General features: G+C 40.5%; 1 protein-coding gene and 2 non-coding genes across 3 annotated transcripts; 1 reads left to right on the forward strand and 2 right to left on the reverse strand.

Annotated features, from left to right (window-relative positions):
* Positions 1-208: 208 nt before the first annotated feature.
* On the reverse strand, positions 209-282 carry trnai-aau (transfer RNA isoleucine (anticodon AAU)). Its single transcript has one exon. It is a non-coding gene; the product is annotated as a tRNA-Ile (tRNA).
* On the forward strand, positions 268-13,570 carry LOC119225119 (uncharacterized). Its single transcript, XM_062562177.1, has 3 exons — positions 268-384; positions 10,371-11,077; positions 12,048-13,570. The coding sequence occupies exons 2-3, from the start codon at positions 10,389-10,391 to the stop codon at positions 12,784-12,786; spliced, it is 1,428 nt and encodes a 475-aa protein (XP_062418161.1). The 5' UTR covers positions 268-384; positions 10,371-10,388; the 3' UTR covers positions 12,787-13,570.
* On the reverse strand, positions 11,594-11,667 carry trnai-aau (transfer RNA isoleucine (anticodon AAU)). The gene has a single exon. It is a non-coding gene; the product is annotated as a tRNA-Ile (tRNA).
* Positions 13,571-13,645: the final 75 nt, after the last annotated feature.

Below are 13,645 nucleotides of genomic sequence, written 5' to 3' on the forward strand. Positions count from 1 at the left end.
CTAATGTAATCTGTTTAGGCTACATACAATGTATGTTGGAATACATATTTCATACCGTCTGATCAAAGTCAAAGATGTACAGAAAATGCGATTAATTAAAGTCATGGATCATAAATAAGATAATGCCGTGTATGTCAATTCAGTTATAATTGATTAATTTTGTTCCGTCTAATAATACACGCCGCTTTCGGGTGATTAAACTAAAGTCTGGCCAGTACGGGTATCGAACCCGCGACCTTGGCGTTATTAGCACCACGCTCTAACCAACTGAGCTAACCGGCCATACAGGGCAGGGACAATGACGTGGAAAAATCCGTGGACAAAACCTACTGAACAGAAAGTAAAACTTCTCGAGTTGACAGAGAAAACGACTGCTCGTTGACGGTAAGGTTTTGTACGGTATTGTTTCCACGTTTATATTCTCTTTAATTTATCTTTTGAGAAGTCAATAAGGTGGCTATAGGAGATGCAAATGTATCTGGTAGAGAGACGTATATTTATTATCGCCCTGTCTTTTATTTGACTCTGTATTTAATTTGTATTCTATCTCAATCTACTAAAGAATAAAGGAACAGCAAACAAACCAGAGTGTACTAAAAACTAGCGACATGAATTGACACACTAAAACATAATGTACAAAATGAACTGACACAGGTGATTCATTGAGTAGAAATGAGCCTGCTACGGTAGTATAAAAAACAGACAAACAAGGCCGTGGTTCACTATGGCAGCTCTCAACAACAAAGGTACTAGAAGTGCTGTAATTAAAACACTAGTACTCATTGAGACACATTCTGGAAAAAATGCGATGCACCACAGAGAAAGCGTGAGCCAAACAAATGTCTCCTTGGCTTTACACGTCTCGTACGTTAAATAACTGCGGTCATGTGGACCGCATTTCAAAATAAAATGCGCCTCTATGTAAGGTATTACGGTAAATGGGTCTGTACAGCCAAAAAGGCACTGAACATCATTTGAAGTGTCTTTTTTCAATATTTGAACTCTCTTTAAATGAACTCTCTTTAAATGTCTTTAAATTAGATAGCAGCTGGGTAACACTCTTTTGACACTTGATCCTATTACATGTTGGCCTCCTCTATTAACATGTAAAGTTACGTAAAATATTACTGTGTACTTTTTGAGATACTTGAAGGTAAAGTTAGTAAAATTGCCATTATATTCGTCTTTTTTAAATTTTTGAACTGTCTTTAAATTAGATAGAAGCCGGGTAACACTCTTCTGAAACTTGATCCTATTTCACCTCGACCTCCTCTATCAATATGTAAAGTTACATAAAATATTACTGTGTAGTTTTTGAGATAACTGAAGGTAAAGTTAGTAATATTGCCATTATATTCGTCTTTTTCTCAATCTTTGAATTCTCTTTAAATTAGATAGAAGCCGGGTAACACTCTTCTGACACTTGGTCCTGGTTCATGTTGACCTCCCCTATCATCATGTACATTTACATAAAATATTACTGTGTACTTTTTGGGATACCTGAAGGTAAAGTTAGTAAAATTGCCATTATATTCGTCTTTTTTTAATTTTTGAACTGTCTTCAAATTAGATATCAGCTGGGTAACACTCTTTTGACACTTGATCCTATTACACGTTGGCCTCCTCTATTAACATGTAAAGTTACATAAAGTATTACTGTGTACTTTTTGAGATACTTGAAAGTAAAGTTAGTAAAATTGCCATTATATTCGTCTTTTTTTAATTTTTGAACTGTCTTTAAATTAGATAGCAGCTGGGTAACACTCTTTTGACACTTGATCCTATTACATGTTGGCCTCCTCTATTAACATGTAAAGTTACGTAAAATATTACTGTGTACTTTTTGAGATACCTGAAGGTAAAGTTAGTAAAATTGCCATTATATTCGTCTTTTTTAAATTTTTGAACTGTCTTTAAATTAGATAGCAGCTGGGTAACACTCTTTTGACACTTGATCCTATTACATGTTGGCCTCCTCTATTAACATGTAAAGTTACATAAAATATTACTGTGTACTTTTTGAGATAACTGAAGATAAAGTTAGTAATATTGCCATTATATTCGTCTTTTCTCTATCTTTGAACTATCTTTAAATTAGATAGAAACCGGGTAACACTCTTCTGACACTTGGTCCTGGTTCACGTTGGCCTCCTCTATTAACATGTAAAGTTACATAAAATATTACTGTGTACTTTTTGAGATAACTGAAGGTAAAGTTAGTACTTTTGCCATTATATTCGTCTTTTTCTCAATCTTTGAACTATCTTTTAATCAGATAGCAGCCGGGTAACACTCTTTTGACACTTGATCCTATTTCACGTTGGCCTCCTCTATTAACATGTAAAGTTACATAAAATATTACTGTGTACTTTTTGAGATAACTGAAGGTAAAGTTAGTACTTTTGCCATTATATTCGTCTTTTCTATATATGTGAACTGTCTTTAAATCAGATCGAAGCCGGGTAACACTCTTCTGACACTTGGTCCTGGTTCATGTTGACCTCCCCTATCATCATGTACATTTACATAAAATATTACTGTGTACTTTTTGAGATAACTGAAGATAAAGTTAGTAATATTGCCATTATATTCGTCTTTTCTCTATCTTTGAACTATCTTTAAATCAGATAGAAGACGGGTAACACTCTTTTGACACTTGATCCTATTACACGTTGGCCTCCTCTATTAACATGTAAAGTTACATAAAATAGTACTGTGTACTTTTTGAGATAATTGAAGGCAAAGTTAGTAATTTTGCCATTATATTCGTCTTTCTTTCATTCTTTGAACTGTCTTTAAATTAGATAGCAGCTGGGTAACACTCTTTTGACACTTGGTCCTATTTAAATCTGACCTCCTCTATTAACTTGTACATTTACATGAAATATTACTGTGTACTTTTTGAGATACTTGAAGGTAAAGTTAGTAATATTGCCATTATATTCGTCTTTTTCTCAATCTTTGAACTATCTTTTAATCAGATAGCAGCCGGGTAACACTCTTTTGACACTTGATCCTATTTCACGTTGGCCTCCTCTATTAACATGTAAAGTTACATAAAATATTACTGTGTAGTTTTTGAGATAACTGAAGGTAAAGTTAGTAATATTGCCATTATATTCGTATTTTGTCAATCTTTGAATTATTTTTAAATCAGATAGCAGCCGGGTAACACTCCTTTGACACTTGATCCTGCTTCATGTTGACCTCCTCTATCCCCATGTAGTTGTTGCATAAAATTAGATTTTGTAGCTTAAGAGCACAGGTGAAATCAGTAAGAATGACATGTTATTTGTCATTTCCCTTCCCTCTATGCCCATGTATATTTCCATAAACCTTTACTGTACAGTTTGAAATAAGAGAAAGTCAGCGCAGTTGGTACTTTGTCCCCTTCAGTGCAGACCACAGGATGTACGATCCAGGGGCCCCTATCAGGCCATTGTTCCTCCTCGGTTGGATGTAGCTGCCGGTGGACTTTTGTTTTTGCACTGACCGCGTTATGCGTGTTCCGGTTACGAAAGGAGTTGCTCCTGCGGGGGTCCATGGGTGGGACCCTCCTCTATCGCTCCAGCAGTTCTGGGGCTGCACCTCATTTGACTTTGACCTCAGATCAGACAAGCTAACCCTCTGAATTGAAGCATCTTACTAAGTGCAGGAAAGGAAACTTACAAGGTTACCCGCAGTAGCGGCAAGCGAAGAGGAAAGAGCCCAGTGCCAAAATGCGGTTCCACGTGGGACCGCTCAGCCTGCACATCAGATTGAGGCAGAGCCCATAGATGGCAGGAGGCCGTAACAACCTTTCTTGAAGTCGGGTTGTTTGGACAACAAACCCTAACCCTAAGAACTCCATCAAAGGCTAAATACTAGCACGAGACTGATAGTGAACAAGTACCGTAAACCTCTATGGCAGACTGTAACCTTCAGGAATCAGGAATCAGGAAACGTTTATTGTCATAATATGTTGGACATACATGGAAATTGTCTTGGCGGTTGGTGCATGACAGAAGACAGTACAATAATGATGACATAGTGCAAATGAGATAAAAATAAAATAAAAGTATAATAAAATATATGCTATGGGTTAGTACGCTAAAAACTAAAGCTATGGGTTAGTAAGTTAGAGGAGATAAGAAAATTAGAAATAAAAATATAGATTATAGATTAAGTGCACCAGCTAAACAAGTGACGAGTGACAAGTGAAAGTGACAAAGTGAATGAATGAACATGGGAGTCCGAGTCAGTCAGGGGGGGCCCCGGCCTCTGTTGATGAGCCCGACTGCCGAAGGGAAGAAACTGTTCGTGTGGCGGGAGGTCTTAGTCCTGATGGACCGCAGCCTCCTGCCGGATGGAAGGGGCACAAACAGTTCATGTCCAGGGTGGGAGGGGTCGGCTACAATCTTTCTGGCCCGCTTCAAAGACCTGGAAGCGAACAAGTTCTGGAGAGACGGAAGATTGCAGCCAATCACCCTCTCTGCAGAGCGGATGACATGCTGCAGCCTGCCCTTGTCCTTGTCCTTGGCTGTGGCTGCAGCGTACCACACGGTGATGGAGGAACAGAGGATGGACTCCATGATGGCCGTGTAGAAGTGCACCATCATCGTCTGAGGCAGGTTGAATTTCTTCAGCTGCCTCAGGAAGAACATCCGCTGCTGAGCCTTTTTCGTGATGGAGCTGATGTTCAGCTCCCACTTGAGGTCCTGGGTGATGATGGAGCCCAGGAAACGGAAGGAGTCCACAGTGGTGACGGGGGAGTCACACAAGGTGAGGGGGGAAGGTAGGGCTGTATTCCTCCTGAAGTCCACGACCATCTCCACTGTCTTCATTGAACCGGTCTTGATGGACCGAGAGGCAGAGACGTGTTTCCCCAGCTTCACGTGCTGCTTCATGTCGGACAGGAAGTCAGTGATCCACTTGCAGGTGGAGGTGGGCAAACCAGAGTTTGTCCTGCAGCAGAGACGGGATGATGGTGTTGAAGGCAGAGCTGAAGTCCACAAACAGGATCCTGGCGTAGGTTCCTGGGGAGTCCAGATGCTGGAGGATGAAGTGGAGGGCCATGTTGATAGCATCGTCTACAGACCTGTTGGCTCTGTAGGCGAACTGCAGGGGTCCAGGAGAGGGTCGGTGAGGGACTTAAGGTGGGACAGGACTAGCCGTTCAAAGGACTTCATGACTACAGAGGTCAGTGCGACGGGTCTGTAGTCATTTAGTCCTTATTATCCTGGGCTTCTTGGGAACAGGGATGATGGTGGAGGCCTTGAAGCAGGCTGGGACGTGGCATGACACCAAGGAGGTGTTGAAGATGGCGGTGAAAACAGGAGACAGCTGGTCAGCACAATGCTTCAGGGTGTGGGGCGAGACTGAGTCCGGACCGGCTGCTTTCCGGGGGTTTTGTCTTCAGGCAACACAATACTTTTTTGGACCTTACACTGACCTACCCTTTAATTAAAAACAATGTATATGCGGCGGGGCGTTAGGGAGAGAGACCAACAACGCCACCTGGGGACTTGCACCCCAAGAATTATAGAGAATACCTAAGGCACGCAAATACTGTGGACTAGGCTGCATTCAACCCCACCACATATATAATTTCAGCAGACATGTCTGCGTCCAATCAAAGGAGGGCCCAAAGTGGGTGAGACTTTTTCTCTTTGGGTGAAGCATTCTTTTATGGCTGCCAAGCTGCATGGGACACAATGCCCCAAATCTGTGAGACAAAAGTAACTCTAAAACTGGTCTATAAAATATCTTCATTAAAGAATATGTTTTTGTGTGCATGAGTATGTAACTAAGTATATTTGGTAATTAATTTATTGTTATTTCTTTATTAAAACTGGGTGTTTTGGTTAGTTGACACAAGGCAACACTGTGCAGTTAGGTCATTGACCACAGTCAATATTTTTGTTGTACCAACTACTGATATTGAATGGGAATGGAAACAGGAACATTTAATGGGCGAAATGTTTGTAAATCAAGCTGTTAGGGCTGATCCATCTGACAGTGAGGACAGTGACAACGAGGAAAGTGAGCTTGAAAGGAGTCAGAAAGATTGGATTGGAGTCAGAAAGATTGGATCCCTGCCAGACAGTTAGGAGATCAGGGGTCCGTCAGGGGTCAGTCAGTAGAACAATGTGTGTCCTTCATTCATTCATTCATTTTGAATATGACATTCATATTTGTACTTTCTTAGGATAACGCATGTCTGATCAAAGCGACAGTGAGTCTGTGGATCAAGATGAGGATGAAGACATAGTAGAGGCTGAACACCCCACAATACATTCTGTGCTCGCCCTGGCATAACATTTCTAATGATATCATGTCCCCCCTTCAGTATTTTAAGATATTCTTCAGGTTATTGTAGGTCAGTCGAATGTGTATGCCATACAAAGTGACACAAACAAGCCCTTTAAGTTTACATGTTTTGGATGTGGATTTTGTACATACAGTGTTGGTAATTTCATTTCTTTGTTTAATATTTTTTAATTTATGTTTGGATCCATTTGTAGTTAATGTCCTCAAAATGAACTTCTTTCTAAATGCCTACATTGCTTTTTTGACTTATTTCACTTTATATATACAAGTTGCCCTGAGGCAACAAACCAAAATCAAGTTGGGGGGGGGGGGCGCATACATTTTATGGTTGATAAAAGCTCCCCAAATATGGGATGAAATATGTTTTACTCCACAAATTAACGTCATGCCAATGAAGAAAAATTAAAAAGGACTATGAAGAGAGAGTTCAACAGGGCGTAAAACCGTTGAGAGGTCAAAAGGCACTGCGGCCCTGCACCGCCACCGCCTTTCGGCCGACCCTGCCCCCGGTCCAACTGTTCTCCGGGGCAGACAGTTCTCAGAGCGACCAACCTTGTTGCATCGCCAGGGCGTTAATTAACCAACTCCAGTCAAAGGACCCTGTAGCTCAATAAAAGTGAAGGCTGACGCGTGCCGGCTGAGGCCCACCATTGGCTCGGCTTCTATCTGATTTAAAGACAGTTCAAAGATTGAGAAAAAACTAATATAATTGCAAAAGTACTAACTTTACCTGCAATTTTCTCAAAAAGTCCACAGTAATATTTTATGTAACTTTACATGTTAATAGAGGAGGTCAACGTGAAATACGTTCAAGTGTCAGAAGAGTGTTACCCGGCTGCTATCTGATTTTAAAGACGGTTCAATGATTGAGAAAAAGACGAATATAATGGCAAAAGTACTAACTTTACCTTCAAGTATCTCAAAAAGTACACAGTAATATTTTATGTAACTTTACATATTGATAGAGGAGGTCAACGTGAAATACGTTCAAGTGTCAGAAGAGTGTTACCCGGCTGCTATCTGATTTTAAAGACGGTTCAATGATTGAGAAAAAGACGAATATAATGGCAAAAGTACTAACTTTACTTTCAAGTATCTCAAAAAGTACACAGTAATATTTTATGTAACTTTACATGTTAATAGAGGAGGCCATCGTGTAATAGGATCAAGTGTCAAAAGAGTGTTACCCAGCTGCTATCTAATTTAAAGACAGTTCAAAAATTAAAAAAAGACGAATATAATGGCAATTTTACTAACTTTACCTTCAGGTATCCCAAAAAGTACACAGTAATATTTTATGTAACTTTACACGGTGATAGAGGAGGTCAACATGAACCAGGATCAAGTGTCAGAAGAGTGTTACCCGGCTCCTATCTGATTTAAAAATAATTCAAACATTGACAAAAAGACGAATATAATGGCAATATTGCTGACTTTGCCTTCAATTTTCTCAAAAAGTACACAGTAATATTTAATATTATGTAACTTTACATGTTAATAGAGGAGGCCAACGTGTAATAGGATCAAGTGTCAAAAGAGTGTTACCCGTCTTCTATCTGATTTAAAGATAGTTCAAAGATTGAGAAAAAGACGAATCTAATGGCAAAAGTACTAACTTTACCTTCAGTTATCTCAAAAGTTCCACAGTAATATTTTATGTAAATGTACATGTTAATAGAGGAGGTCAACTTAAAATAGGATCAAGTGTCAAAAGAGTGTTACCCGGCTGCTATCTGATTAAAAGATAGGTCAAAGATTGAGAAAAAGACGAATATAATGGCAATATTACTAACTTTACCTTCAAGTATCTAAAGAATTTCACAGTAATATTTTATGTAACTTTACATATTGATAGAAGAGGTCAACATGAATCAGGACCAATTGTCAGAAGAGTGTTACCCGTCTTCTATCTGATTTAAAGATAATTCAAACATTAACAAAAAGACGAATATAATGGCAATATTGCTGACTTTGCCTTCAATTTTCTCAAAAAGTACACAGTAATATTTTATGTAATTTGAGATGGTAATAGAGGAGGTCAACTTAAAATAGGATCAAGTGTCAGAAGAGTGTTACCCGGCTTGTATCTGATTTAAAGACAGTTCAAAGATCGAGAAAAAGACGAATATAATGGCAAAAGTACTAACTTTGCCTTCAGTTATCTCAAAAAGTACACAGTAATATTTTATGTAACTTTACATGTTAATAGAAGAGGCCAACGTGTAATAGGATCAAGTGTCAAAAGAGTGTTACCCGTCTTCTATCTGATTTAAAGATAGTTCAAAGATTGAGAAAAAGACGAATCTAATGGCAAAAGTACTAACTTTACCTTCAGTTATCTCAAAAAGTACACAGTAATATTTCATGTAATTTGAGATGGTAATAGAGGAGGTCAACTTAAAATAGGATCAAGTGTCAGAAGAGTGTTACCCGGCTTGTATCTGATTTAAAGACAGTTCAATGATTGAGAAAAAGACGAATCTAATGGCAATTTTACTAACCTTACCTTCAAGTATCCCAAAAAGTACACAGTAATAATTTATGTAAATGTACATGGTGATAGAGGAGGTCGACATGAAATAGGATCAAGTGTCAGAAGAGTGTTACCCGGCTTTGATCTGATTTAAAGACAGTTCAAAGATTGAGAAAAAGACGAATATAATGGCAAAAGTACTAACTTTACCCTCAAGTATCTCAAAAAGTACACAGTAATATTTCATGTAATTTGAGATGGTAATAGAGGAGGTCAACTTAAAATAGGATCAAGTGTCAAAAGAGTGTTACCCGGCTGCTATCTAATTTAAAGACAGTTCAAAGATTGAGAAAAAGACGAATATAATGGCAAAAGTACTAACTTTGCCTTCAGTTATCTCAAAAAGTACAGAGTAATATTTTATGTAACTTTACATGTTAATAGAAGAGGCCAACGTGTAATAGGATCAAGTGTCAAAAGAGTGTTACCCGTCTTCTATCTGATTTAAAGATAGTTCAAAGATTGAGAAAAAGACGAATCTAATGGCAAAAGTACTAACTTTACCTTCAGTTATCTCAAAAAGTACACAGTAATATTTCATGTAATTTGAGATGGTAATAGAGGAGGTCAACTTAAAATAGGATCAAGTGTCAGAAGAGTGTTACCCGGCTTGTATCTGATTTAAAGACAGTTCAATGATTGAGAAAAAGACGAATCTAATGGCAATTTTACTAACCTTACCTTCAAGTATCCCAAAAAGTACACAGTAATAATTTATGTAAATGTACATGGTGATAGAGGAGGTCGACATGAAATAGGATCAAGTGTCAGAAGAGTGTTACCCGGCTTTGATCTGATTTAAAGACAGTTCAAAGATTGAGAAAAAGACGAATATAATGGCAAAAGTACTAACTTTACCCTCAAGTATCTCAAAAAGTACACAGTAATATTTCATGTAATTTGAGATGGTAATAGAGGAGGTCAACTTAAAATAGGATCAAGTGTCAAAAGAGTGTTACCCGGCTGCTATCTAATTTAAAGACAGTTCAAAGATTGAGAAAAAGACGAATATAATGGCAAAAGTACTAACTTTGCCTTCAGTTATCTCAAAAAGTACAGAGTAATATTTCATGTAATTTGAGATGGTAATAGAGGAGGTCAACTTAAAATAGGATCAAGTGTCAAAAGAGTGTTACCCAGCTGCTATCTAATTTAAAGACAGTTCAAAAATGAAAAAAAGACGAATATAATGGCAATATTACTAACTTTACCTTCAAGTATCTCAAAAAGTACACAGTAATATTTCATGTAAATGTACAAGTTAATAGAGGAGATCAGATTTACATAGGACCAAGTGTCAAAAGAGTGTTACCCATCTGCTATCTGATTTAAAGAGAGTTCAAATATTGATAAAAGACACTTCAAATGATGATCAGTGCCTTTTTGGCTGTACAGCCCCTTTTACCGTAATACCCAACATAGAGGCGCATTTCCTTTTGAAATGCGGTCCACATGACCGCAGTGTTAAATACAAGTTACATCCTGGTGGATTGCTAGGCTATTCATTTCTAATTACTCCCCTATCCAGTCACCTTTTAAAACCGGGATGTCACTGAAGTTCTCTGGCTGGGAGGTGGTCGACGACGGCGCATCTTCTCCCGGCGTGGAGCTGGAGGAGTCCCAGAAACCGCGAAACCGGGGCGTCTACACCATGTTCCACGGGACCAGCACCGCCAGTGCGCGGCTCATCCTCGCGAACGGTTTCAACCAGTCATCGGGCGGCATGCTGGGAAAGGGTGTGTACGTCAGCCGTGATAAGAAAAAGGCCTCTCACTATCCGCTCAACAGTCCCGTCGCGGACCGCGTGGTCTTTGAGGTACGTGTGCGCGTCGGCCGCGTCAAGCGTATTGACCAGGACAACCACCCCATGCAGTACACCTGGCACACGCATGGCTACGACACCGCCTGGGTGCCCCCCAGGTGTGGCCTCAAAGCCGTGCGCAGCGGCCTGGAGGAGGACTGTGTGTTCGACCCCAAACGAGTGCAGGTGGTGGGTATCGCGAAGGCACCGAACGCCACCGTGCAGAAGGCGCTTCAAGAGGTTCTTTCGAAAACATCTCGAAAAGCGGGACAAGGAGGCGACGGTGCCGCCCACGCGTGTCCACTGTGTAAGAGGACGACCCAGCAGGGCGCTCCACACATCACGCAACAGTGCTGGGAGTGTGGGAAAAACATCTGCATTCTCATGTCCAAGCATGTATGTCCAGCCAAGGTGAGGGAAGATGATGTAGATTAAGAAAACAATGATCAATTTAGGATGATGTCATGCTCTGGGTGCCCGATTAAATAGGTAAGGCTGCTGGACATATATTGGGGATCCTTGTTTAGGCACTACAAAATATTATTCACCATTGACAATAGTTTCTGGTAAATCATGTATACAGACTAAGACAAATTTGTCATTTGTGATTTTGGGCTATACAAAATAAAATGAATTCAATCAGTTATTTCTTTTTATACTATAATCAGAATGCATTATGATTATGTGCATTGCAAAATCGCATTCAACTGACAGAGTGGACATTGGTTTTTAAAATTTTGAAATATTTAACTGAATAGACATACCTGCCATAAACTTGTCTTTATGCACCATGTAAGTGCAACATCCTCTAAGATGTGTCAGCAGTATTTTTTCGTACATTTTCCAAAAGTATCTCCAACACCAGAATACACAGTGAACGTTGTATAAGTGGATCTTTCTCGGTTGTAATAGATAGACGTTTGACTGAAGTTCGGGATAAAAACCTAACATGGCCAGTACGGGTATCGAACCCGCGACCTTGGCGTTATTAGCACCACGCTCTAACCAACTGAGCTAACCGGCCATCGAGAGTAGGCCGCGATTATTGACGATATATGCACGGCGTTGGTAGGGCCATAACAGGATGAGATATTTGAATGCTGAACAGAAAGTGAAAGTTGTTTAACTCATACAGGGAGAGCAGCCACTCGCAGAAGGTAAGTTTAAGCCTAAAAGCTGTTATAAATAATTAGATTTGATACAAACTTTGAACATGAGCAGTACAATACTTTTTTACTATTAAAATGTCATGTCGGTCAAGCTGATCATTGTCGGAAATGTCCCAATACATCTTAGTTGTTTTTTACGACCGTGTTATTGATCCGTAAAGTCCGAACATTCCAATCTCTTTCCAACTTGACCGAACGCTGCATCATAAAATACGAAAAAAGTCAATTAAATTAGCCTGATGAGATTGTTTGATTCCCGCTGTCACTTAGCCCCTCACCCAAACACGATGTCGCTGCCGTTCTTCGGCTGGGAGGTGATTTACGATGACGACTCTCCTCGCGTGGAGCTGGGAGCGTCCCAGGAGCCCAAAGACAGCGGCGTCTACACCATGTACCACGGGACCAGCGTCGCCACGGCGAGGCTCATCATCGCCCACGGCTTCCAGCAGTCATCGGCTGGCATGCTGGGACGAGGGGTTTATGTCAGTCGGGATAAGAAGAAAGCCGAACGTTATCCGTTGCAAAGTAACCCCTCGGACCGCGTGGTCCTCGAGTTGCGCGTGCGTGTTGGCCGTGTCAAGCGCATCGACAGGGACAACCATCCCATGCAGTACACCTGGAGCGCGCAGGGCTACGACACCGCTTGGGTGCCCCCCAACTGCGGCATGGCGGCCGTGCCCAGTGGCCTAGAGGAGGATTGTGTGTTTGACCCCAAAAGAGTGATGGTGGTGGGCATTGCAAAGGCAGAAATCACCGTACTGACCGGGCTTCAGCAGCTTGTGGCTGATAGTCTGAGAAATACCAGCAGAGGAGATGGTGGTGCAACATCCCTTCTGGGCGGTGCTGTTGATGTGTGTTCACTGTGTCAGAGGAAGACAAAGCAGGGTTCTCCACACATTAAGCAACCGTGTTGGGGCTGCGGGCAAAACATCTGTAGTCTCATGACCAAGCATGTCTGCCAGGCTAGCACCTGAGATGGAATTAAGGCCTGAAAACGGTGCCGATAAAAACAGGTGGAACAAGGATCGACACACGTACGGCCTTCTAAAGGGGTGGAGGAGGAATGAGTAAAATTTCACAGCTCAGGGTGTAATTCTACTTTAGAATTTATTTTAAACATACTTGAACGTCCGTTACTTTCTTTTCCTTTTCACAAATGAACTATCAATGAGCCGTAATTGGTGATGTACGTTAAAATACTGCTGCGCACATCCCCGTACTTTTCGTAATACAATGATCTACTTTATATTCCAGTCATGTTTTACTGACATACTAATATGCGTTAGAATGCAATCAAAATGAAACAATATGTCTGTATTATTAAAGATGTTGTAGGAGCCAGTTCTAGTGTCAATGTGTGGAAGCTACCACATTGGGCCAGTAGGTGTCCTCATGGTGTTGGGTGTACATTTCTGTATAGGTGGGAACTTTCTGACATGTGGGAGGTGGTGTTTGACGGAGGAGCACTCAGTGTTTTGACCGCTCCGGGCTCCGTCACGTTTGCCTTGTTGTATGTGACACAGCTGAATGGACTTTATATGGACAGGCAATGGATGCTTGCAGGATATTGAATATCCTTGAAATGGTGAGAAATAAAATACGCATCAAATCAAGCAAAGCCGGAAGCTGTTTGTTCACTAGACACAAGTTATAGTCGTGCAGTAGCCAGCGCGTCAACTACTTTTAGCCTGTCTATGCAGCCCCCCAGTGGCTTTAAGTTAGGTTTAGCCGGTACAGATGTATTTATTTCACCCAGGATCTGGACATTGGTTGCTTTACTTAAAGTAAATCGGACATTATGCACAATTTTCTGAAATCATTTAATCTGAATGA

This window comes from Pungitius pungitius, chromosome 5 (assembly GCF_949316345.1).
Source record: "Pungitius pungitius chromosome 5, fPunPun2.1, whole genome shotgun sequence".
Taxonomy (NCBI): Eukaryota; Metazoa; Chordata; class Actinopteri; order Perciformes; family Gasterosteidae; genus Pungitius; species Pungitius pungitius.

What these genes read in the sequence shown, in the direction of transcription:
- LOC119225119 (XM_062562177.1), top strand. Translation starts at nt 10,389, where the DNA reads ATGTCACTGAAGTTCTCTGGCTGGGAGGTGGTCGACGACGGCGCATCT. An exon ending in AGGGAAGATGATGTAGATTA is followed by an intron (nt 11,078 to 12,047) that starts AGAAAACAATGA and finishes CAATTAAATTAG; the next exon opens with CCTGATGAGATTGTTTGATT.